General features: G+C 44.9%; 1 protein-coding gene across 1 annotated transcript in view; it reads left to right on the forward strand.

Annotated features, from left to right (window-relative positions):
* DSN1 (DSN1 component of MIS12 kinetochore complex) overlaps positions 1-23,961 on the forward strand; it is a 61,872-nt gene extending 37,911 nt beyond the window's left edge. Inside the window, exons 10-12 of the mRNA XM_078865582.1 lie at positions 5,571-5,727; positions 8,541-8,628; positions 22,455-23,961. Of these exons, the coding sequence (XP_078721708.1) occupies positions 5,571-5,727; positions 8,541-8,628; positions 22,455-22,555 (346 nt within the window). The 3' untranslated portion in view covers positions 22,556-23,961. The remainder of the gene's footprint in view (positions 1-5,570; positions 5,728-8,540; positions 8,629-22,454) is intronic.
* The last annotated feature ends 3,118 nt before the right edge of the window (positions 23,962-27,079 follow it).

Below are 27,079 nucleotides of genomic sequence, written 5' to 3' on the forward strand. Positions count from 1 at the left end.
TAAAATTTATCAAGAAAATGTTTCTCGTCTTGCAAAACACTCGCAGACCAAGTTATTTGCAATCTAAGGTTTTACTGTAGAATTTTTAAAGTAGTCTAAAATCATTTTTTTGTGTTGAACGTGTAAGTAGGTAAATGACATTCGTTATACTATTTTAACGTCGGTTGAGTTAATAAGTCTGACAAGAGTGGCCTTGGATAAATGGCACAAATAAAAACAAACAGAAGAATATAAGTAGTGAAATTGGAATAAATCAGTGCCAACAAAAGGTAGGGAACAAAAACAAAAGTGTATAGCAGACTGTAAAAATAACAAGTGCCTGGGATATCAGTGCTGATATTTCATACTTTAATGTTGATGGCTTTAACTCAAAATTCAAGATGCTCAGGGCTGTTAATTTGCATACTTATGGCTAAATTAACACCTTTATAAAATGGACTAAAGTAATTACCTAAGGAGGGTTGTTAAAATCTTTTCTTTTCCATTACCGGTAACCACATGCAAAAAAAAACCATTAAAGAAAACGATTACCAGTTTGCCACATGTATAGAAAAATATCGAGAACAATGAACCTAATTTTTTTCCGTTTTAACTGAGAAAGAAAGAAAATAGCCACGGGGTAATGACCAGCACACTGCACTCGCAATCCAGAGCTCGCAATGGCTATTGTCACAGATGCTGGGTTGAACTTGGTGAGCTGGAACACCTGAACAATGGCAACCTCCTCGGTGGTTACCAGACAGTCTTTGTGGCTCAAGGGCATGAAGGGTTCCCTATGTCATTGAAGGCCCTCTCGTACACAACTCCAGGTGGAAGGAAAGTTGCTGTTCAGAAAAGTGGCACACGCCACGTTGGAACAGCATAAGGGAAAAAAAAGCAGAATGAAGAGATGCTTATCGGTCCCAACAAGCGTCCCTTTCGGTCCCTTCAGGGTAATGGAAACAACGCTGCTGGCAGATCCCAGAAGCGCAAGTCGGATGCAGTAGGCTGCCTGGAAGACTGGGAAGGCCCACAGGGGGAAGAGGCCCGAGAAAGTGGCCGCTCTTCCCGTGGGTGGAGGCGACAAGAGATTCAGCCCGCCTCCCTCGAGACATCCCAGCCCGCCTCCCTCAAGTAATGAAGTGTGGGGGGGCGGGGGCAGGGGGCGGCGAGTGCCGGCTGGTCCTGGCACCCAACAGACTGATGCAGTTTGCCGCAGTCTGGGAGAGGACCACTCGGGAGGAGTGGGTCTCGGAGTATAATCAGGCTTTGATATGGGCTGGAATTCTCCACATCCGTCCCAGAGCCTGTCTGCTGCTTCCCCATCGAGGGAAGTCTCGATGGGGAAGCAGGATTTGGGAATCTACTCATGATTCTTTATGGTCCCCAAACCATGTGGGGGTTTACAGAGCCATCCTGGATCTCAGCAGGTTCAAAAGATTGATCATATCGCCGTTTCAAACTCGATTATTGTTTGCATCGATCGAGCGCAAACGCATTCGAGCTACGTGACTGGATGGAATCGGTGGACTTGGAAGACGCATCTGCACGTGAAGATCTTCAAAAGCAACCGCAAATTCTAGCGCTTCAGTGTCGCAGGGAGATGTGTGGCATTTCAGGTTCTTCCGTCCGGACTCTCATCTCTGCCCACCTATGAAAGGACGGCATCAACATGTAACCCGTACTTAGACGACCTCTTAATAGGAGTGGGGTCCGAGGAGGTCATCGGAAGATCCGTGCCCAAAACGGCACGGACCTTGCAGGAGCACAGATTCGCTTTGAACGGCCCAAAGCACGGTCTACGACCGGCAGTGAGGTTGAAACGTGGGGGTTGTGATCGACATGACCATGGCAAGGGTTTTTCCTACAGGAATAGTCTTCATTTGTGTACAGTTAGAGGTGTGTTTGGTGGCCAACTATGGAAACTGGGTTCAACGTAATTATTAATACCCTGTTTTTAATGTCATATTCTGGTTTCCACGCATGTAAATTTCGGTCTTTTTCATCCATATAGCTATAACTCGATGTCTGTTTTCCGAATTTGACATTAGAACTGAACTATAGACCGGCTTGTCTGTCTGATTATTATCCACTGACACACTTCTATCAGAATCTGGGAATGCAGTGTGCAAATTTGTCAATAAAAACTGCTTCTTTCAGAAAGAAAGTTTGAAAAATTGGTTGGATAGGAAGAAAAAAAAGCACTTGCCTCCTTGAAGAAATATTATCCGACCCAACAAGAACACACACATGCTTAATTATTTGAATGAGCACAATCAATGAAAAATTAGGCAACATTTTGTTATTAAATTGTATCCGAATTTGTCTTCTAATTGGAAATCGTGGAGTACGAGGTCTGACGTGATTCGCTCTCCCCCCTCGCAATTCAATGAATTTACACGATGCGGGGTCCACGATTGCGTTCAAGAATCAATGCTACGACAAGGTGTACTGCAGCACCTCTCTAGTGGCTGCAGGGGTCACGTGAACCAATGACACCAAATTTGAAACGGCCAGTTCATAACATGCATAATTTTGTGCATCTGTCATGAGCATAACAATCGATTTAATGTTTGGATCCCTTGCGCACTGCTACTGCATACGCAACGTCCATCAATCTGGCCACGGCATCCCCTTGTCTCTCGGTGTCTGCACACCTGTGTACACCTGCCCAACATTTAAAACGCCACCCATCTACAGCACAAAAAAGCACTCAATTTCGTCAGCGTCGTCCCTGATATCCGACATCGGTTTGTGTCAACGCGTGCAAGTGACAGCGAGCATCAAGATGCGCTATCTTTGAAAAAAAATTGCGCGACATCGTAACTAACATATGTTTGGATAATTGACTCATCACGGGCACAGAGTGTCTGCCGTCAGCCGAGCAATTAACGTCGCACGTTGGGACAAGCGGTCCTTCCCCATCGCGACGGGTCGACTGCTCCGCTGACGGAACGCAGCGGCGGGCGACTTTGTTGCATCTGCTTGTGCCCGGGGTGCTTGTGTGGGGCAGCGTCTTTAATTACACGCCTCCTGAGCACGCTGTGTGCCGAGCCAACGTGAAAAATTAGCGACCGTTCCGCCAGCAGCGGCGGCAGTAACAGCTGGAGGAGCGGAGAAAACTAAACCAAAATTAAACTCCTTGTATTGTCAACGAAATGCAAACTGCTCGCTGGCAGTCTAAAAAGCCATGGAGTCATCCTTTTTTTTCCCACCAACTCTGTGTAGTTTGAGTTGTGTCAATTAACTCAACGATGTTTTTTTCCACAAGGCAGCTACACTTCTTGAACAAGACTACAATGATTTACATTAAGTGAGGTTTTGTGGGAAGTCAACAGTGACTATCTCATGATTAGCATGTCCCTGCCCTCCTGCATTCATCATCATCATGACCTTCACTATGGATATATGGAATTTCTACCATTATTGCCACCGATGAAGATAAGCGCAACTGCGCATTGAATGAAACATGTTTTGCATAATAACAATCTTTATCAAACGGACACGCACGTGTTCTCGCTCCTTTTGCTGCCATTGTGTCACCAGTCTCGTCCATGGGCCAACATTCCATCGAGCGATGTGCACTGCCCAAGCATCTTACTTTTCATCATCGTGGATAAGGCTGCGTCAGATTTGTGTGTTCGTTCTTCGACCCCTGTTGTCTGTTTTTCTGTCTGTAATTTCCAAGCGTGCATCTCTCCATGCTTCTTTGCGTGCTCTTTCAGATTTTGTTCCATTTTCTTTGACAAGTCTCCACGTTTTGAAGAGTTTGTACACTTCCAGGCAAGCCTCCTGCATTCGGAAATTTGGTCAAGTTCCTTGTGGTTTATTTTTAACACTCAAAAATCCGTACAGATAGGTCAGCCAACCCCTACTTGAGCCACTGCAAATATTTAATAGATATGCTTTACATGTATATAAGTTCATATGCATATGTCAAAAAAGATAGATTGCATATACATCCACTTAGAATATGTAAAAAAATAAATGAGTACAATATTATTTTCTTGTAAAAGAGTGCTCGGCAAAATTACAAAGATGGGCCACTGTTTATGACCTCGGACAGGTGTGCAAACATTAAGTTTCCCCAGCACAAATAGAGCACGTGGCATTTGATTTTTGATGCGGCTTACGTGTGTGGATGCGGCGCTATTTTCAATTGCGTATTGAACGGCATTGATTCCCCTAGCCAGGCAAAATGTAATTAGTGGGGGGCGCATAACGACCTCGTGTGCTGCAATTGCATCTCTTTAGTTTGTGTGCTACAGCACCATTCACGCCCAGCTCTGCCGTTTAGAGCCGAACCCAGACCGAAACGTTTTTTATTGCAGTTTGGTAACCCAACCAGTGCCCATTTCATGAAATGTCTCCAGATGATAACAACTACAGCGCCTATTTAAAATGGGTATTGAGGCGACGTGGTGGTTTAGAAATTGTATTGTTCATGTAGGAGACCTGAACCAGCATAACAAGAGGATCTAAGTTTCGATTTAAAGCTTTCGTGACTGCAGGGAATCATCTTCTTGGTTCTTTCGGTAAAGTCACGTAAAAGGGAAATAATAAAATAATAAAAATAAAACATAATAAACGCTGTCATTCAGACGCTGTCTTTCCGACAGACCTGTTCTTCACCTGAGGACGGCTGCTTGCGTTGTGGCCGCAACGTCGTGAGAATTGTATTTTATTATGTTTTTTATTTTATTTTATTATTTCCCTTCTACGTGACTTTACCGAAAGAACCAAGAAGAAGAGGATCTAAGTTTAAGTTTGGTGTCTCTCAATATCTGGTGGGCTTAATGTAATAATTTGTAATTATATAGCACCCCACTGTAAGCGCATCTCCAGGTCATGTAAATCGTAACCTTGATAACAAACAATGCAAACACAAGAATAAAATAAATGTAACAATAAACATGAAAACAAGACTTTGGCAGATTGAGCAGAAGTGCAGCCCATGCTATTTCAACCACTGCAACCCCATGCTGATGGTGATTGTACTCTGGGGTCTAATGATTAAATTATGCAACTATACATTTTGTGCATTCTGGTATTATTGAACCAATGCCAACAAAATCTTGGGTTCAAGTCCTGGTGTTAGGTGACCCCCTAAACCTTTTGTGCATTCCGCAGTTGAACATTTTTCCATACAGCTGCTTTCAGAATTGGTGTCTCCCGTCGTTAGGTGACGTTATAATTTTCACCGCACAACCGGTGCTTGCCTGAGCGTTTACGTCTGCCCTGGCCTACCTCTCCTGTGTGTGCCATAGTGCGGGTCGTGGTTGCATTTGTGCATTCTTAACGGGAGCAGTAGTGTAGCGGTTAGCGCGCCGCACTACGAACCCAGCGATACGAGTTCGATTCCCGCTCGCGGCTAACACCAGTCACGATAATCTGAACCAGTCCTGGCCCTCCCGTGGGTCCAGGAGTACCTGGTGGGGTGCTAAAAATACAAAGGCGGCCATGCATGGTACTGGTCACCCACTCGTCTGTCGTGCCGGCCTTCATAGGTGCTCGCTAACCGCACTTACACCTAAAAAGTTTGTTCAGGCTATACGGGGAATTTTTGTCTTTGTTGTCTCTGCCGAGCACAGGAAAGAGGAGCAGCTCAGGACGAGTCAGGGCAAGGAGACGCTGTTGTGTGTGCCACCCCTGTCAGAGGAGGTGGCCGCCTTGCTGGGTCCGGAGAAGCCCGACTACAGCGCGCTTCTCGCTGACCTTCCACGCACCACCGACACTGTGGAAATTGTGGTGCGTATGGCACGTGGTGTCGTTTCTCTTTTGCCCTGAGCCCTGTGCACTACTAATTCACCATCTGAATTTACATCAATACTCACTTGCCTCTGCTGTCTTCCCATCGATTTGCTCGTCAGCTGTAAACTTAATCTTGTTTGTTATTGTAGGTCCTTTCCCGACCTGCTACGCTTATGTTAATAGCTTGTGTTGCAGAATGGAACCCATTACCTTTTATATAATTATATTATCTTCTTTATTTAAAAAAAAGCATTTTGGCCTTTGATTATAGGTGTATGCTCATGTTGCTAGGAAGTTATTGGCAATACAGGGAAGCAGCTTGGAAATTTGAAATAATACTTGGTAATAAAGCATTGTAGTTCTAATCAAGTACGAGGAGGTTGTGATGGATTCAAAATGTTCAAAATTGAAAAGGGCACGTTACCGAGGCAGGATTTGGAGTGGCACCCAGAAGTTGGTAACTAAGTGGAAGACCTCGGGTCATATTGTGGGATACGATAAAAATACCTTAGAAGGCTGAATTATTTAGCAGAAATAAAGTGATAGCGAGGAGCGGTGACATGAAATGGCATTGTCCATGATGACCTCTGAACATTTGTTGCTTTCTGATCTGCAAATGTGTTCATATCTCTCAACCTCCCAGTGTATACACTGGGGAAGGCCTCTCACTCTCTCGTGCTGTTCCAACGGCCTCGAATAATCTTACCCTTATTGTGCCTTCATTACGCTGGGATTAATAAAATGAGTACAGTGTGGTAGGTCAGCAGCGGTTGAAGTGCAGGGTAATCCAGTCGCCGCCATGTGAATGTGGAATTTCTACCACTGGCTCAGGATCGCCAGTGGGGATGAACACTGCCTAATGCACATGCGAGAAAGGAAACAATTTAAATTGACTAGCACGGCACCCTAAAGACCACCGAATACAATTAGTTCTGTCCTATTTTCACTTACCCTCACCCTGTCACCTTCCCCGCCACCTCTTGCTCATTTGTAATGATACATTTTTGTACGGATGTGCATACACATCCACTTGTGTCTCCCTGTCCCCGATTGTAAATTACAATTGCTCACCTGTCAGGATTCTGCACAGCGTCTAGAGATGTGGCTGTGTTTTGATGCCGCTGTACGGAACTAAATTGGCAGGGTGCCCATTTGCACCTTGTCTAAAAGTCACAAATTCGCACCCTGTCTAAAAGCCATAAGTAAAACGCATCACTTTTTGAAAGCGCCACTGGCTTTTGTGAATTGTTGCATGAGTCCATATGGTTGTGTCTTCGGTCTACATTGCATTGCGAACCGTCATTTTTTTTAAATATATACATATATCCTGTGTACATTGAAAATTGCTGCATATCCCGTTGGTGCCATCAGTCAAGACTTAAGGCGAAGTGATATTCTGGATAGTTCCTACGAGCAGAGTGTCATGTGTCAGAAGTGAAATACTCCCAGAATAATATACCCCAGAAACAGTGTCTCAAAAGCACTCTGAATAAAACCACAGGTCTGCGCTCCTACATGATGTGTTGGAAGTGGTCAACCACGTATCTTGTCATATACCTCCCTGTCAGTCCGCTCTTAGATGAATGGGCTCCCCATATCTGTTACGAGGTTTGTTAGACGATGGGTTGGTGAAGGGGGGCGATGGTCCAGGACCTGATCAAATGGCGCTTTTGCCACGGATGTTAAGCTGTGGCTGGGAATTGAGCTCGGCTCACCGAATCGTTAGCACGACACGCTGCTACCCTCTGCATCACCGCTCCGCCAATGGGATGCGTCGGTGTTTTTTTGTGTGTTCAAGCTTCTGCTCAAAGCGAAGCTTTCCAAGGCAATTGCTATCCTCGACAAATGGCTGAATATTGACAAATATCTAATTATTTAAAACTTATTTTTCAAGGTTAATTGTCAGTGTGTTGTTTTTTTTCTTAACACTTTTAAGAAAATCGCCCACACACACATTTCATTGCTACACATTTTAAAGGCTGCATACCTATCTGTTACACGTCGATTTTTGTATAGATTAACACGGTTGGTTATGTATGGTGCAAAAGAAGTTCAACATCCATGCATACACACACATAACGCATGCACAAAAGTGTCCAGTTAATGGAATAGCATATGCTAATAATTAACAGCCAGGTTCCAATGTAGCTGACTTTTCTCATCTATATGCTTATTTTTAAATGGAATCAAAATTGCTACCTGGTATAAACAGAATCATATGATTCGGACAGATTCCTCATTCGGACATTAAATAAAGGTTTTTGCCCACGTCCGAGCTGTGAGCTGTAACAACAAGCGGCCAATGCAGACTCTTTTTGTGTCTAGTAAGATTTACAGTGCAATGTACAGCTCGCTGTGATCATCCACATCCAGTCACGTGGCACAGTGGTTAAGGCGTTTGGCTCACAATCGTAAGCTTGCACGATGAAATCTCAGCTGGGTGCGACTACCTATTTTCTCTCGCAGGTCAAGTAATGACGACCACTGTGCCAGAAGTCAGCAGTGGTTGTCCTTAAAAAAACATGCCCCTCCCCCGATCACGTGTCATGTGAATGTGGAATTTCTACTGCTGCCTTGGGGCTGCCAATGGAGATGAGAAGCAGTCGGCCACTCGCCTGTGCCGCTGTGAGTCTTGTGGTCAATTGTGCCGAACCACCAGCATCAAACACGTCTGTCGATATCTCTAAATGCCCTACTCAACTGACATGCAATTTCTAACCGGGGGCTGGGAAGAGGGGGAGCCACGGAGATGAATGCGTACCCATGACGCTGGTGCCAATCCCGCGTTTGCATGCGTGCCACACTTTCAGCTCGACCATCTGCAGGAAGCGGCGAGGCTTCTCACGAGCACGGTCACCGAGACGGAGCGTGTCATCGAGAAGGAGGAGACGGTGATGAGTGAGTACTTTTTTTTTTGTTACAACAGACTTATTGCCACTTATTGCATGAGATCGGCTGCTCATTTTCTTTCGCATCCACTGCCTTCATTTCTCGTTTCGCCGCATCCTCCCACCTCGCTCTCGGTCCTTCTGCCGTGTACCCGTGGCATCTCCACAGTCCTTCTAGACTATGGGTTTCCATGTGAGTCTGTGGGTCTCTAATCTCCACAGCCCTTCTAGTTGCATCTTCTTTGTCTCTTCTCAACAGGTGCCCAAACCATCTCACCTCCCTCACCTTCTCGAGAATATCCAAATTCTGCATTACCCCTCTTTTCCCTTTGAGATATTCCCAACATCCTTCTCACATTCTCATCTCTGTCCTCTCAAGCACTCTTTTTTCGGTTTCCCATCTTGCTTAGCAACTAACGTCTTCGCACCATGTAATAGAGCTTGTCGCATCACTCCTCTATAGATGGCGCTAAGCTTGAGAGAAGAGGACCTTTCCTTACCTGAGGTTGTGGCAAACTTTGGTTTGTGTGGTGTTTTTTTAAATAAGCGGTCTGTTGCTTGTTGTGGCAGATGCCTGGAATCCAGAGACGATATCGTTTAAAGTTGTCTCATATGGGTGAAATACCCATTTGCATTGAGGTGGTACAGCAAGAAGGCCACTGACCCATATGCGCAGGTTCTAAGTGTTTCTTGTGGTGTTCCTGTGTATTCCTGTAGGATGCAGTGTGCCAAGTAGGTTATCAAACTCAACGCTGCTTTTGACTAGCCATCGAATAAAGATGGTCACTACATCGTGCGCTTTCAGATGCGTTTCTGTGGCCGTCTGGAACAATTTTCCTTCTGATATTATGAAGCCACTGGAGCTGTGCACTTTTTAATCGATATTGAAAACTAATTTCTTTAGAACTGCTTTTTGTGTTTAGTTTGTCCTTCCCCTGGAACTCCGATTAGCATGGTTGGCTATATACGGTGCGAAATAAGTTATACATACATACAAACTGCAAGGATATTTAATGGTATCCCTTGTGATGCATCTATTTTCTCTAGCCACCCTGGTTTCCTGTCAACACATAGTCGTAATGCATTGTGGGTTGTAAATTAACAACTTACCAATGCAGCTCATTACACCACGGATTCGGATATACCGCGGGTCAAGTCATCCACCGAAAAAATACATAATAAATAACCTAAATTCATATAATTTGTTAATTTTAATCAACAAGATCAGTGCATCCTCCCAGGTGTTTGGTAGCCGATCCACCCCCTCCTCCACTTCCTGCCCCTCCCCACACCATTGGTCACAGAGCATTTTGGTGCCAGACAGCCATCAGACCCCATCCGCGGGCCCTCTCAATTCGCAAATACTCGGATATATATGCACAAATGTTAGACAGAAACCTTGCTCACTTAAAACAGACTATTGTCTATCTCTGCATTTATTTTTCAAAGGGGAATTGGCCAAATATTTCCAGCAAGGACACGCCAGGAATTTTTCTGACTCTGTGAAGCTTTTATCGGCACACTGTAAAGCATTCTGTTACCACTGCTGTTGGGATAATTTTTCCGCCTGTTTAGTTTTCGAAAATGTATTTGCCAAATTGACCCTTGCCAAACTAAACGTGGCCAGTAAACGTTACACATTTAGTCTTGCAGGGTTGTGTAAAAATCAAATAAACAACCAGGGTTTTTTTTTACATAACGTAGCCTTTGTTTACATGTTTACGTAATGGTTCATGCGTTTAATGGAGGGTTTGTGCTCAATTATTTTCCCAAAAAATGTTGTAGCTTAAAAAAAAAGTATAATTTCCGTAACAATTTGTCCAAATAGTTTTGGCAACAGTGGATTGAGTCGGCACAACTGTAGTCTCACCCCGAGGCATGGCAGGTGTTTCAAATTCTGTGTTAAAAACACGTCCGTAATTTATTACTGAAAGTTGAGAGAAGTGCCGAAGAAATGTGTGTCTGTTATCGTTTGTGGGTGTGCGTGGGTGTGTGTGTTTTTGTAATGCGTGTTCCTACACTTTTTGTGCTTTGACATATCTTGTTGATTGCAGAAATTGCAGTAAAATTTGTGCAAGTGTTGATGACAAAACATGAAAATTGTAATGAGAAATGAAAATAAACAAACTTGATATTACGCAATCAGGATGTTAAAAATTAATAGAAATTATTACACCCATATAATTAGTAAAGAGGACGTAAGTGGATATTGAGGTTGGAAAGTTAATTTATTGTTTACTGTAAAATTAACACAAGTGGATTACTACCCTACAAAGATAGTTGACCTTAAATGTATAAAGTCAGGGCTTATTGACAAAAGTCTTTTGTTCAGAGCAGACTTACTTTCTGTACGACTATCAACAGGCCGATATGCAGACCTAGAGGTGGTTATTGCAGGTCCATAATATTGTCTTTCGGATTCGCCAAACCTGTCTCCAGGATGGTACATTGTAAAATACATATTCATATGGAGAGACTGGTCCCCACCATGGGAATGTGGAATTTCCACCACTGGCTCAGGGACCATCCAGAGAGATGAATGCTCTCCCATGACTCCTTTGAATCAGGAGATACTTAGACTTTTTTGTCAGTATGGTCGTGATACGGCTCAGTGGTAGCACATTCGATGCTTGTGGTTCGAAACCAGCAGGCCCTTCCAGGTAAATAGTGCAAGTATATTTCCATCAAATTGACGGCATCTGCTTCACACTGAACTATAATCCATCCAGTGACGTCCTTCGAGGAAGAGTAGGCCATTGTGAGCCAGGGTCATGGTCTAAAATACGAGAAAATTACTTGCAAATGACTTAATGGGGAACCCCACAGCAACCATCAGCTGCTGCTACAACTTGGCAGGACGTTCCTGAAAAATTAGTTGAGACCCGGCGAGGCTTTTCTGTTTAAAGGAGCGCACTGATAAAACTATTTGTGTGTAAGTCACGTTTCGTGGGTGGGCACTTTAAACACAATTTGCCATTCCAGATGCTGACGGAGAGGTGTTGTCATTGCTTGCGGTGTAGGAGACTGCGCTTTCCATTCTTACCTGCCAATGTTTTGGCTCTCCGGGGTACCGTTGTCACAGCGTCGGCCCCAACCGCAGCTCGTTAGTGCTCGCTAAACAGGCCGGCCTGCCCGCCCCGGCCCGTGTTTGCTGCGGGGCTGACATCGGCACCTCTTTCTATCCTCCCTCGCTCTCTTTCTCCATTGCCGGGAAGTCGCGCCCGCCTGCCGTTCGCCGCAGGTGGCATGGGCAGATTCGAGCTGTCAGTTAACACAACATCAGCCCCGGGTCGTCCCCTCGGCTTGCACACTCAATTACACACACTCGCTCAGCGCTGACTTCCTAGCGCTCTGCGTGCGTTCCTCCCGCCTTCCCATCACCCCCTGTCTCTCTCACCTCTCTTCCTCTTCTCACTCCGTGTCTGTGTGCCGCGAGTCTGCCGTGTGTGTGTGTGTCTTTGTCTCCGCGCAGTTTCACTGTTACCGTTTTTAGTTTTGTTAGTTTTCACAGCGTGTGGTATAGGTGAAGATTTGCCCCAGCAGCCATCGTTGTAGGTCACAATGTGGCTTTTGGTGCATTCATATCCGTAATGTATGAGTATTATTGTAAAAAAAAAAAAAGTGTTTTGTATTGCCAGTGCAAGAATCATGAACAAACGTTTGGCAAAGTCACTGAACATTCATCCATCTCATCTATTGACTGGGTTAATGTAGATGACTGCACTGTAGTTTTATTTCTTGTCGGCATTTCTCATGTGAATGGAATTGGTCCTTATGTCGTGGTGGCAACACACAGTTGTAATCCAACGTCTTGATGGGGGGAGGAGAGGAGTGGAGGGTTGGACAATCGTGCAGGGATGGAGATATAAGGTGCATGACATGCATCTCTTAAGGGAAATCGGTGTTTCTAATGGGTAGTAGAGCAAGTAGGTGTGCACCATCTGTGCGGAATTGTGAGCGTTCTCCCCTTGTAAGCGTACATTTGTCCAGGTACTCCAGATTCCCATAAGAAGAAAATTGGCTAAACAATTGAAGCTTGACCCTCCTGAAAACATGTCCTTAGCCTTTCGTGAGAGACATTTCTGGATAAATATTGATTATTATTTATACGTTTGTTTTAGTAATTGAACCTGCAAATTGGCAGAAATGTATCTCTTGTGATGTGTGTATGTTGAACTCGTTCGCACCGTACGTAGCCAACCGTGCTAATCGGAGGTGCGGGGGAAGGACAACAAACTAAACACAAAAAGCAGTTCTAAAGTAATGTATTGAAAAGCAATGGACAAGGTTTAGTTAATTCATTTATATGTTCAAGTTTACAAATGATTATTCTTACAAGAAGATATATTTTTACTCTTAATGAATGAAAGTTAAATAGTTCATGTTAACATTCTCTGTAAGGTTGAAGGTGTCTTTAAATCTTCTCAACATGCCTGGCACAAATTAATAAAATTGTAATTTAAAAAAACACATACTATAATAAACATCTAATTACCAATGTGGAAAATGTCAGGTCATTATAGAAAGTTGTATAATTATACGGTCCACGGGGGCAGATGTTTTTTATGTTGTTATGGAAGTCATTTAAATACGATCACTTAAAACTAAACGCGATGTTCCACGACATTCCTGCACCTTTCCCTCGACGAATTGTAAAGTACGCGCGTATAGTACACACCGAAACCTCGAATGTTGAAGCGATTTTTTTTTTTCTCCTCCCCTAGTGTAATGGGATGTTCTCGGAGTTTTGTGCGTTTCTCCCCGTGAGCTGTACAAGTCATTAGCAGCAGCTATTAGCTGCAGAAACCGCCTCGTGGCAGCCGAGAGAGGGAGCCAAAGAAAGTTGCGTCTGCAACTCTTCATTGCCACAAATTGCTCTTCATAACGCTTAATAGTCACCGTGCAGTAAATGTGTAAATATCTGCAAGCGTGAGTGGCGTTTCCAACAGAAGTACAATCCCACGATTGTGCTTTGATGCCAGCTTATTAAACAATTTGGCAACGGCGCGAGGATAGGTAAAGGGTATGTCGTTCAGCTTAGATCCTTCGGCTTGGAGCTCGTTGGGTCAGGAGCAGTGTGAATTGCCCAAACTCTGCCCCGCACCACAAGCTGCATTTCAAACGTTTTCCCAGTTGGCTGCAATTAAAGCAGAATCTTGTAGATGAAAGTTAAGAAAAATATGTCCGCATTCATCTGAAATTCATAACCATTCGTTAAAACGAAATGTTATTTGGTTGGACCCCACTCTGCATTTGCCACATGAGGGCTTCTGCTTTGAAATGGTCCACAAACAATATTTATCTCCATAATCGAGGTTTTTGGATTAGATCGCATGAATACAAATGTGTTGTTAAACCCGCCACCACCTGACACAGCCAATTAGTAAGGTTTGTCACGTAAACAAAACATGCCAATTAATTACTCGTACAATTCATTACCTATTCTTTGGGTCTTTCGGTAAAATCACGTAGATAGGTTCTTTGAATATGAATTCCTGCAGTCGCGAAAGCTTTAAGTCAAAATTAATTACCTTTTTGCCAGTATAAAAAATGATGAAATATAAGAATAGGTTTTTACCCTTTCTGGAAATAAGGGTTAAACCTATTCTTAGTTTTAATCAATATTTATCTATCGCTGCAAGCCCCTCGGCTGAACATATCTGAGTTCTAGCTGGGAAGATTTTTGACCTGGCAACACAGTTAATAATTTTAGCTGTCTCTGCAAAGGGCCCCTTTCAGTGACAGAATTGACTGGGCCACGTGTTAATAATGTGTGTGTTCCACCAAAGATGTTTGAAAGTCCTATTCAACCCTGGGTGAGGGAATGGTTCCACACCCCTTCCTTTACGAGGCGCTCATGAACTGCCCGTGCTCTTAATCATACGGGCGAACAACGTACAGCATTCCCTTGCAGTGGAGAAACCTGCAAGTCAAACGGACCGGATGATGAACCGCTGGTCTGTTTGTGTGTGAAGGCGATAGCATTAAAAGGTGCTCGACAGATAGGTCATGTGCAGCCACTGAGATGGTCAAAAATGAGTGGGAAATCCAGGCAGCCACCCGTGTTGAAATAGGTTCTCATGCACGGAGAGTTTGATGGTCTCGGCACGGTCACTGATGGCTGCGCAAAAAAAAGGCCTTCGTATAAATTTGGTGATTACACTTGGCTCAGTCAAAGCCCCAGTTCTTGAGGGCTTACTCAGCAAGATAAATATGGAGAGAAGCACTGACTGGTCTGCACAGCTAAGGAAAGTACAGTTGGTCTATGGGTATGAGTGTGACACCCTTGAAGGTATATATAACCTGGATAAGTTATATCAAATTGTTTCCCAGTCCAACGTGGATATTTGCTTGTCTGTAAGTTGTTGTGAATTGGAACCTGTTGTGTTATGCCGAGGTGATGAAAGGACATTTTTAATGGTGGGTTTTTTTTGTAAAAAGATATCGAAAATATGGCATTTTCTTATTAGTGAATGCCGAGGGACCAGTGACCCAAATCTAATGCCGTAGCAAACTAACTCGTGCATTATACTTGTAAGTGCATTTCACTTTTGGAAATTTCAGCAACATTTTAAGGACATTTGTTTTAATGGAGTTGTAACTTGGCATTTGTGACTGGTACAAAAAGAGTTCTGGACATGACGAACGGTGAAATCAATCATGCATGTGATTAAGTTCTGGGTGGGCGAGAAGGGATGAGATAATGGTGAGTTAGAGTCATCATTTCTCTGCAGAGGTGTCATTGAGGTGGCTGGCTGGTTCAGGTGGCTAATGTTCTCCATAAAGAGTAACTGAGTAAAGAGTTCTGAGCCAGCACGCAATGAGGGCCTAAGTTCAAGCCCCTGACAGAAGATAAAGCAAAATAAATGTAATGTATTTCTCCACAGAGCTAATGCTGCAGAATTTGGATTGTACGACAATGGGATGCTAAAAAAAATTCAGATGTTTCACTTTACTATAAAACTGCCAACTTGATGTTTTCATTGGGTTTTTTTTAATAGAGCAAGTGCATTATTCTAAGAAGTGACCTTATTTTTCATTCACAGTGGTTGGTGTGGTACCTTAGAGGCAGGGTTGGTGGATTGCACAGATATCAGATTCAGAATCTTTGTTTATACTGGAGGAATCCGATGAGCTATGAAGCTCTTTTTCACAGATGTCCAGTCATTCATCGTGTGCTGTGACATTCCCATGCCAGTTGGGCTCCAAGGAAGCCAGGAGATGGCACAAAGGTGGTTTGCTGAACCTCCTGTGTGGATATTTCAGTCGGGTTTCTCTACTCAAATGCCTATTTGAGAAGAGAAACAAGGTACAAGATACTTTAAGAAAATTGCTAAACAAAATTAGCAGGACCATCTTGAAAGTGTTTTTGAGACGCCGTGAGTAACTCATACATTGCTTCCATGTGTGAAATATGTTCAGCTATTTGCCAATCCACTGCTGGACCAGTTCATATATGACTCGCCGCTGATGTTAGTCTTTATCGGGAATGGAACTGTAGTCACCAGGTTTATAGCGCAGTACTCTAACCACTGCACCCGCCGCTCAACTTCCATTGATATATTAGGAACATTTAATTTGGCATGAGGACATTGTGTTTTTTCCACCTCTTGTTCTTTTTTGGTTTTTGCATTTAACGAGAGCCAAAGGCAGGGCAAGTCCTCGGCAAAGTGTTCCGACAACAATCGTGCACCGAGCAAACCCCACCACCACCACCCCCACCCCCCCCAGTCGCGACGCCATCAAAACCGCAATTATTTCTGACCCTGCCTTTTGCATTTTTCAGCAGATTTGGACAGGCTTAGTAAGCTTGGGTAGAGCCAGGGGGAGCAAGGGGAGAATTGAGAGGGGGGGTGACTGCTCTGACGGGGAAACCAGGTGCGGTGGGACCCACCTGCGACGGTTTGTCTGACCCGCTCGGCAGCAGCGGAGTGGTTCCGCGAATTAATTTACAAGTCGGTTGCCCCCGTACCGGCGCAAACGCACACACGTGCCGTTTGCGAGTGACAATAGGTGCTCGCAGTGTTCGACCGAGCCGGGTTGTATCCACTACGGCCAAGGCACGGTCTGCGGTTGACAAAAAATGAATGCATTGTAATTAAATAATGTGACCGCGCACAAAGCTTCCATTGTATGAAATTCTCAAACTCTGGGTTTTATCCGGGCACTCGAACGTCGTCCTATTGACACTAAAATGCTGAGTAAGGAATTGGTATTGGCATCGCAAGCGGGACCCTCCTGAGAAAGAGTGCACGGGCTGGCGAAGACATTGCTGACTATGTAAATGCTAGTGAATAATTAATATATGACCACGTATGTTTGCACTGCCACTTGCCCAGTAAGTGTCGGTGACATCTCCGCGACACGGCACTCTTGTTTTAGGTGCACTTGATAGTCATTTGGGCGTGGTGAAATGTCATTGGCAGGCGGTCACACGACAGACCTTTGTGTCATAGGTTATTTCCTGGGCTGTTTGCACTTAGAACAACAGCAACCACCACCATTCATCAGAAAGGGTTAGTGATGTCCCCATGGTGGTTGTGCCAGACTAGGTGCACTTTGAGGCTGCGTGAAGTATCAACGGTTTGCTGGCCGGTGATCACTGGACAGGGCCAGGTGTTATGGATTAGCGCACAGGTACATACACACAGACTCGGGCATATCTGACTCCTCAGAAAAAAAAAGTGAATTTGAGTGATTGAAAGCTGGGTTAATGCATATGCCTAGGGCATTATGTAAGGTTCTTAGCAGCTGTCAGACTAGAAAAAAAACCCGTTGTCAAATACTTAGAATAATTCCTGCAATTGTGAGTCTGTGGTTGTTGGTAATTTTCTTTTTGGTTCAAGGTGTGCAAACTCCTCACTGTCATTGCTGCAGGTTAGGGTGACTTCAAAATATGCGTGAAAGACAAAACCGCGTGTCTTCATCTTTATTTATTTTAGCGTTTGGCACTTAAATCTGTCGCTGTCGCAACGAGACGGATTTTCCGTGTGGGAACTTTTGCAGCGAACTAACGCATCGATTTGTGAGAGATAATGACCACGGCAAAATGAGAGTGCGCAGCTACTTCTGAACTCCCTTGAAGAGACATCCACACGAAGGGGTGCACATTTTTATAAGCCCCGATTGTGCGGTAGTCTTGCATTATATTTTGTCTAAGCATCATGGTTAGAGTACTAAAAATTAGGTGACTACCCCAATGTTATATATTTTTCGTGAAATCGTTGGTGAATCAGCTGAGACTTTGAGCTCGCTACACTTGAGTCTGGTTTGATCACGGGTCACTGGAACCCAGGTTTGTGCACAGGATCACACGCTTGCGTTCCTGCTTGCACGTAATCGGCCACATTCTCACGGCAGCCTTACAGGGCCAGGGCGAGCTGAATCTGGGCCTGCAACTCGCTTGCCTAGCTCCTTTTGCCAAGGGAATGACCAGTTTTCAGCTTGGACAGCAACAAAGCCAGCTGCTTTGTCGTACGGGGGTCAGGGCCTATGTTAAATTCTGGCCTTTGTTTTGATTACAAGAGCATGGTAGAAAATTACAAACATAAAAAGTTTATTATTTGGGATAGTAGAGAGCCAATTGGCGGCCTGCAGGCTACATATGGCCCGAAAAGGCTCTGAGTGGCCCGTATTGAGATCTATGGCTTATGGGTACATAAACAGATACATGTCAGTAAGATGTAAGCAAATATTAACAAGATAGAGATGTATGTATGTTGTCTTCTTTCGCACCGTACGTATCCAACCGTGCTAATCGGAGGTGGAGACTTCATTACGTCATGTGATAGAGCTTCTGCATACTTGACACTCTGACGTCACGTGGTCTGCCATCACGTGATAATTTTATCATATAGCCCATCAGACAGTATAGTCGAAGGATCATGCTATTGTAAGCTAACCCAAGTGTACGTTAAACCTGGTTAAAAATTAGGAAACTTATCGGCGCTTCTGCCTGTGGACAGAAGGGAGGAGGGGGTTTTGATGAATGGACGGTCGGGGCCCCAAGTCCATGGAGCCAAGAGCTGGGACAGGACCCATGCCTCGGGTCTAGTTTAGAATGTTTATGGGAATATGCAGCAGCAGCAGTGGCTACTGGTTCATGGTTCTGACACCGTTATTAGCCCCCTGAGCCCCCGGGGCCGCCTCACGTTTCTCCATGTAAGGTCATTTGCAATTTCACAGAGTAGATTTGCATGAAATGGGTAAACTGAGATGGATCTGAATTTCACCCTGCATCCTCTGTGTCTAATAGAATAACAATTATTATAGTACTACTCATATGTCTCTTCTTTCCATAGTATAACGATAAATAATAATTATTCTAGTTATTTTCAGCTGGCTATGTAGCTGTAGTTGGTGTACTTGACTTGCAATGAGTGTTAAATTCCTTGTCTGGATTGCTTAAACGTATCATCCGTCCAGGGTTTATATATTGAGTAGAACTTTGTGGGAATTCGACAGTGATCATCCTTTAAAGAGACTGTCCCACACCATAGGAATGTGGAATTTCCACCACTGGTCCAATGTTGGTAAGAGAGATACGTCATATGCCATTGCTTGTTTGGGCAGGGGGTTGACCGTTTGACTTGGGTTTGAACATTCATAACTGATAAATTTGACACAAATGTACGACCCTGAAGTTTGCTGGTGCGTGCGTGTGTGTAATTAACGGATTATGCACGTGCACACACACACACAGGGAGAAACACCTTCCAACTTCTTTCCTCGTCAGCGAGCCCATCGCAGAGTTGGCTCTGTGAGCCTGGATTAGCCGGCTTTGGCCTCAAGGCGCAGGTGCCCAAACATCAACTCAGCGCCTCTTCCCCAAGCCCACAGCCCTTTTAAGCATCTGCCCGTTGATCTGCGGAGTGGAAGTGTGTGGGCGTATAATCTGATGTCATTCATACGGGGCTGTCTGCGTTTTGCTACAATTTGATATATTTCTTTTAAGCTCGGGGTATGAAAACAACGGCCGTAAAGATGTCTTAAGGCCTCTAATATCCTGGCACGAGTCGCACCGTGTTTTGAATATACGCGTCTGTCTTCCGTGAAATACAACATGGAATGCCTGTTGCGGCATTCCTTTGCCCAAGGTCATTGTTGCAGACGCTGTAAGCACAACAAAGCTTATTATGGTCTCGTGAGAGACAGACAGACTCCAGGAGTTGCTACATTTGGATGAGATGTGAAAATGAGATCCTGTCTGCGCTACGGATATTAAAGAGTCTGTCTCTCTTGGATAAGAGAGGGGGATTACTTTGGCATGCCGGCTTAAGGACTGCTACAGCTCAATAAATATACAAAAATAATAGGCCTGGCGAAATTCATCACTGCGAGATTATAAATAATTGTTGGGATGGTTATACGTGCCTATTTGGAATGTTTGGCATATTACTCGTGGATTACAGTGCAATGTAATAGATTTTCGTGCTCACCGAGTCTCATTGCACTCTTTGAGCAGAGTGTTACAATGGCATTGTAGCTTTACAGTTCAGATTCTCGCTCGTATATCTAGCTCTCTACGATCCACCAACCCCGCCTCCAAAATGCTGGGTTGCTGGTGTGCATCTCCAAATCTAGCGGTGGGAATTATCAAAGCAACCAAATCGTTGACCAGCAAGTGTGGCGAATCATGCTTTGCTGTTCACCTCCGCCATAACTGTGCTTACCTCTTTCCACGCGGAAGGCGCAATGGAAATGTCGCGCTGGCGACGGGACAATCCACGTGCCGCGATTGTTCCGTCACTCATCGAGTGACCCTGATGGGAATGGAAATTTCAACATGACAAGAGAAACGGAACCGCGGTAATAATAATTATCAACTTGACCGCCGGAGTTATTTTATTGCAGTAATACTGCGGCGATCGGCGCAGCCCCGTGGTAACCTTTCTAAAACAATATGCAGCCGCAATTGAGGCCCAGAATTTATCTTCACCATTCGGAATGCCAGCCCTCTGATGGACAGTCTTCATTTGGCATTTGCGGTGTGCTACTGAAAGAGTTCAGTTAAAGTCATTGTTTTTCAAAGGCCACAGAGAGTGTCCGTGCACAATAGTGACATTTTCAATTATTGGCTTGTGAGCCATACATATATTTCCTTAAGAACATGCTGGGTGTTTTTTTTTATTTGAGAGAGCCATACACTCTTCTGTTTCTTTCGCCCCCTACGGTTAAATGGAACGTTCCAATTGAAACATCTGCACATCTAAGGTTCAAACTGTGCACTAATCTGAGCCATTCCGCTGTAGGGTGTTAAAAAAAAGACCTGTGCCTATGACTAAATCACCTTGAATTCGCCCGATCTTGGCAGTTCTCAGAAGCCAAGCTGTACTGACCCCGTATAGTGTTTGGATGGGCAACTACCATGCACGACAGGCTGTTGTAGTCTTTGGGTCTACGTGGTGCGGATCAAAAGGCAGTGAAGCAAAATCAACGGTTATATTATATTTCGATTTAAAGCTTTCGTGACTGCAGGGATTCATCTTTTTGGTTCTTTCGGTAAAGTCACGTAGAAGGGAAATAATAAAAATAAAACATAATAAAATAATTCTCACGACGTTTCGGCCACAACGCAAGCAGCCGTCCTCAGGTAAAGAACACTCCAAGCCTGGGGTGTTTCATTCGGACACTGTCTTTCCGACAGACCTGTTCTTCACCTGAGGACGGCTGCTTGCGTTGTGGCCGAAACGTCGTGAGAATTATTGTATTATGTTTAATTTGTATTATTTTATTATTTCCCTTCTACGTGACTTTACCGAAAGAACCAAGAAGGTTGTATTATACTTCCGTACTCCCGTCTCTGCTCCCACCATCAGCCCGAACTGCCCAGCACGGTGAAGGTGTTGGTCAAGTGATCCCCACAACCCCGCACGGTGTGGCAAGTTCCTCATCCAGTGGTGGGACCGTGCATGAGCACACATGTTACGTATTAGCTATGTGCAATACGCTTTAAGATTAGGATATTGTCTGGTATGGGCTTGGCCGTCTGTAATCCAGCACAGCATTTCAGGTTCGGTGGGTCGCGCAGATATATCGTCATGCCTCTTTGAGACACCCAACCTGCAGGACTAGAAATTCACCAGTCGATGGCAGTACGGCAAGTAGGTTTATCTGACCTTTCCCGTGCCGTTTTTGGGTCGTGATCTCATGTGCATGGGTTTCATCCGCATTGTTTTTATACTTTCTATCTTAGCACAGAATACTCTCTTTGTGTTGCAGCGATGATGAAATTGTGATCGTTGAGACAAAAGTCCTTTTGTATGTGCGCAGATGCTCGAGCCAATCCATCCTTCAAATGTGTACTTGTAATTCAAAGCACAGCGCAAATGGTCAAGTGTCCCAGTCCAGTCCAGCAGTAGTGACCATAATAACAGAAGTCATTGCAGCCGTTTCACTCGCAGTGTATTGGCAGTTGTTAAAACTACAACGGTTAGAAACTTCAAACTCGCTGTTTATCTGTACATGTGCATGCATATGTATATATGCGTGTGTGGTGTGGAGCAGGTAGTGTAGGGGGTTCGCGCGCTGTGCTACGAACCCGACGACGTGAGTTCAATTCCCGCTCACGGCCAACACAAGTGACAAGTATCTGAACCGGTCCTGGGCCCTCCCCTAGGTTGACTTCGCCTCAAATGAGTACCTGGTGCGGGAGACAAAGGCGGCCGCACGTGGCGCCGGCCACCCACCTCCTCGTGTGCCGTTGAGGCCTTCATTGGGGCTCGCTTCACAGCATTTCCCCCAACGGTCTGTTAATGCTATACGGGGGGGATCTTTTTGGGTGTTTGTCCACATTTCTGTATTAATTTGTGCGTATGTGTGTGTCTCTCTCCAAAGGGAATACTTTGTTTGGAGAAGTGGAGGCGTCGTGGGACTTCTTAACCGGAGCGGTGGATCCAGAAAATCCATCTCCTGTGATCACGCTCTTCACCAAGTGAACCCAGATCACTTACCCCAGATCACTTTCTGGAATTTGCTTCATTTGACAAAAGAAAAAGCATTATTGAGGTGACTGGCAGCTCGGCTCGGGAGCGGGGGGGGGGGGAGTGCTAATGCACGTATTGTAGAACGGAGTCAGAGCTGCCTAGATCCTGCGCTTAAATTCCGCGCTCCCACCTTAGAGTAAGGCAGCTTCTCAAGTGCAGTGGTCGTCAATGACTCCACCAAATAAAGAACTGCATAGAACTTCGCTTCGCACTTGATTTGGCTTCACCCAACAACCATGAGGATGTTTGTCCGGCAGACCCGTGTCGTTAAACCACTCGCTCATCTCTTCAGCTGAAGAATGTGCCCTAGAAGTCACGGTGAGTTTGACCTTTTTGAAGGATGCCAGAAGGCCCTGTGATATCACATCCGGATACTTCGCCCAGTGCGATGTGAGGCTCCGCTGCGTTCTGGAGGTTTTTGGTAAGTCAAAAGACGTTTCTGCCCTGTTCCAACATATGCCGTAGCATGATTGGGTTAAATTGGACTCGTATAAGAGTAACATTTAAAGACAATGATACATTATTGTATACGTTTGTTGGTGCTTTAATTCTATAATAATCACAATATGCCTGAGCGTTGGTGGGCTGACCACTAGGCCTGTTGGCGTGGGATCACCGATGCGATGTCTGCTGCCGTCCTGCAACAACGAGAGACGTTCACGACACGTGTTGGCCGTATAGCGGATGTTATTAAAGGAGCCTGTGGTATTGGTAGAAAAAGGTGGACGTTGTATATTGATAACAAATCGCACGCAAATCAACTTAATTATTCCGAATAGTTGTAAGATTAATAATTTTTTTAAGCGTTTTTTTTCCTTTGTATATTGTAGCAAAACATGCGTGCATACGTCAAGGCCACCATAACGTTTTAAGACTGCATTGAATATAAAAAAACATTAAGACAACATGGCTTGCAAGTTATGTTTTATATATATATTTACAAAATACTACCGTACACTGGTAAATGCATATTCGAATTGTCAAGTACTGTGTGAGGAAAGGAGGTTTGCCTTTACTTGAAAAACACTTGAACCGAATTGGACAACATTCTCTTCCGATGTAACTGCTCCAGACCCCAGGTCTCCCTTCCAATCGAGATAAGGGCTCTCAATGGGCTGTCACCGTGTTAACTAAAGGGCAGCGTGGGTTCAATTTTTGGCCTAGGATGACAAATGGGAGAGTGAATGAAATACTTGCTAATCCAATTCTAACGGCAAGCGGCAAAGATACACATTAGGAAGGACCACTTCTCGTGTGCCTTTTTAGATCACCACCCATTATTTTCGGTGACAATTCTAGTTAGAAGGGCAATCTCTTTTTTTTGCTGCGAATTCAATTCTTGCCGCTGCAATGCAGCAAGATGACATTCCGTAGCTGTTTGCAAATGCGCTTGGCGATTTAATGCAGTCACTTCACCATTTTTATCACGTATGTAATCGTCTTGTATAGATGTATGTTTCTGCCCCGTCGGGCCTTTTTTAAATGTTTTTTTTTAATAAACGTTGCTTCTGTTTCACACGTAGCAGGCTGCTGTTGTTTATGCGACGTTGAAAAAAGTGAACTCGGTTTTATACGGATGGACGATGTAAAGTTTGAAGTTTGCGTTCATTACTGCCCAGAGATATGTGCCTTGTCGAGATGGCAGGAACGTAGCTTCGTCCAGAGGTCTGCAACGAAAATAACAAGAAGAGCCATTTTCGAATTCTGTAAAAAAAAAACTATTTCAAGAGCCGCGATAAAAGTGAATACGAGTCGGTGGGGTCCTTAATACAAAACATCACAAAGCAGTCCTCAAAGAGCCGCATGCGGCTCTGGAGATGCAGCTTGATGGTCTAAGCCCCTGGCTTAGACCGTTTGTCCCACTGATGATCACGGAGGCATCGGAACATGTTCTCCGCTGTATAAAAATAGACGCTCCCCAACATAAGTAAGTGCTGTCGTTCATTGATGATTACCCCTTTTAGTTAGCTAACAACATGGTGTGTACTTGGTCAAGTGAGGCTCTAGTGGGAAGCAGAGCACCGCTCCACGTTTACGTGACAAACCTTACTTATTGGCCGTGTCGTGTGGTGGCGGATTTAACGACGTGATATAACCCAAAAACCTCATGGATAGAATTGGTCACGAAAGCCTGTGTTTAAACGTACAGTACTGTGTTTGTTCTCAAGTCTATGCTCCTGACCTTCAACCCACACTGACCGGTGTGGTAAAACACTTTCAAATAACTTCCACGATTTTCGGTCGAAGGGCAACCTCTCTTTACTGAAAGTGCAATTCCTGCCGCTGCAATGAAACAGAGTTACAATACGTGGCTGGTTTCACATGTTCTTTCTAGATTTGAAGCTTTCGTGACTGCAAGGATTCGTACTCTGGTTTTTTTTTGGTAAAGTCACGTAGGTAAAACAATAAAATAAGTTAAAACAACTAAATTAAATCACTAATTTAGTTTTCATTTATTTTATTAAATCACTAATTTAGTTTTATTTTATTGATTGTTTTACCTACGTGGTTTCACATGCTCTTGAGGATTTAATGCGGTGCAGTCTCTTCGCCACCGTTTTCACATGTAGGTCATTGACTTGTATGGCATTGGGAGGCCGTCATCCAGCAGTGGGTTGATAAAAGGACCGAACACGTGCCAGTCTTACTACATGCGTGTGACAGCAATTTGGACTGTGGGGCTGGTGGGTCACGCCAAGGTGTGAAATGCCAACCTGCTTTGGGCGATGAGGTGTGTTTTTGGAGGCAGTACGGTAAATGTGCTGCTGACCGATTTTGTGCAAAGTTTAAACATTCCTCACTCATTTACTCCCACTCGAGGCAAACATTCTCGCGAAGACTGATCAATAATCTCAAATGGGACCCTCCTGAAAGTGATTTCTGAGACTCGGTGAGGCTATCTTGGGGGGAAGCAAATAAAATACTTCTTCCTTCAATGTTATCCCCGATTGGGATACCGGCGTCACGTCACGAGACACGAAGTATCCTCTTGGGTGTCGCAGAAAGTAGTTTCAACCCTCCGTGCTTGAGCACACCCCACAGAAATGGATATCACAGAGCTGGCTCTGAGATCCGTTCTGTCAAGTGACCGGCGAGCCACACGCAGCAGAGGGACAGCACTTTCCCACCCGTTCTGCGTATGCGAGTGAGGTTCGTCAAACCCATACTTGAATTCTCAAAGAGCTGGAATTCAACCAAAAATTGAGCGCCCAGCCAAATTAACGAAACGACGCACGCGTAGAAATTGCAAATCGCGCAGCAAAACTCTTCAGTCTCGAACTCAACCGCCAACAGGGATGACGAGGCGAGGCTTGGTCGGAATGCGCGAGTGCTTGAAGCGCTCGGACGGAGTTCTACGCGGCCGCCGTCTTGTTTCTGCAGGCAATCAATAACTGTCAATTACAACAATTAATCCCTTGACACGAGTGCCATGGGAACAGCTAAGCGAGTGCCGAGGGAACGCGATGCACGCGAACAGGCAGCTTGTAAAACCTTAATATAGGGGGGGGGTTATTTTTTTTGTCTAGATCGTGTAAATGTAAATGTGTCGTTAATCCCGCCACCACCCGACACGGCCAATTAGTAAGGTTTGTCACGTAAACGGAACATGCCAATTCGCTACTAGTACAGCACCCTGGTGTGTTTGGAAAGCAAGTCCTTTCGCCAGTAATTACAACTCGCATCATCAGGTGGACAGTCAATTCTATTTACGCGATCTAACCCAAACAAAAAAACCCCTCTATATTATGGATGATATTGGTCGCGAAAGCCTCCTCCGTGTTTAACTTGTAGAACCTTCCGTGCGACGACACTCGCAACCGAGCCGCTTAGAGGACTTGACAAGAGCCACTGCCACTTTGTGTTTTATTTTACTGAGCGGCGGCGACGGCGGCAAGGAGGAAGGGGGGAGGAGGAGAATTGCCGCTTCGGGGCCCAGCAAGGGGCACGCACCTCCGATTGAACAGCGGGGAGCAGCCCCCTTTCTAGCAAAGGGCAATTTTCACAATAATAAGGGGCGCGTTGCCATCGGTTCAAACAAGCGGGGGCAGTCGGCTGGGAGAAAGTAAAGAAACGCGCCGTGGCCAGGGCCGGATTAAGGCGTGGGGGCTTTAGGGTTTGCAGCCCAGGGGCCTCCACCAGCTGGAGGGCCCTGCAGGGATGCAGTGAAAAGTTATTTCACTTGTGAATGATGAATTTTATTTGTTGTTAGCCTTGTAAAAATAACATGTTTTATTTCACTTTGTTTTCCTTTTGAAAATATTGTAAAGGAGAGCCGACACAAGGTTGCAGGGGTTTCGTCTTTTAATCCTTTTCTCCCATCCACACCTGTCCCCAGCCGTCCCAATCTCGTTCCCGCCAAAGGCCCCTTCTTCCTGCCCGTTCTCCCCTTATATCTCCTCGATTACCCCTCCCACTAACCCTCCTAGTGGTGGGAATCCTTCCCCTGACACCCCTACAATATTATTGGGGACCTCA

This window comes from Lampetra fluviatilis, chromosome 20 (genome assembly GCF_964198595.1).
Source record: "Lampetra fluviatilis chromosome 20, kcLamFluv1.1, whole genome shotgun sequence".
Classification (NCBI taxonomy): domain Eukaryota; kingdom Metazoa; phylum Chordata; class Hyperoartia; order Petromyzontiformes; family Petromyzontidae; genus Lampetra; species Lampetra fluviatilis.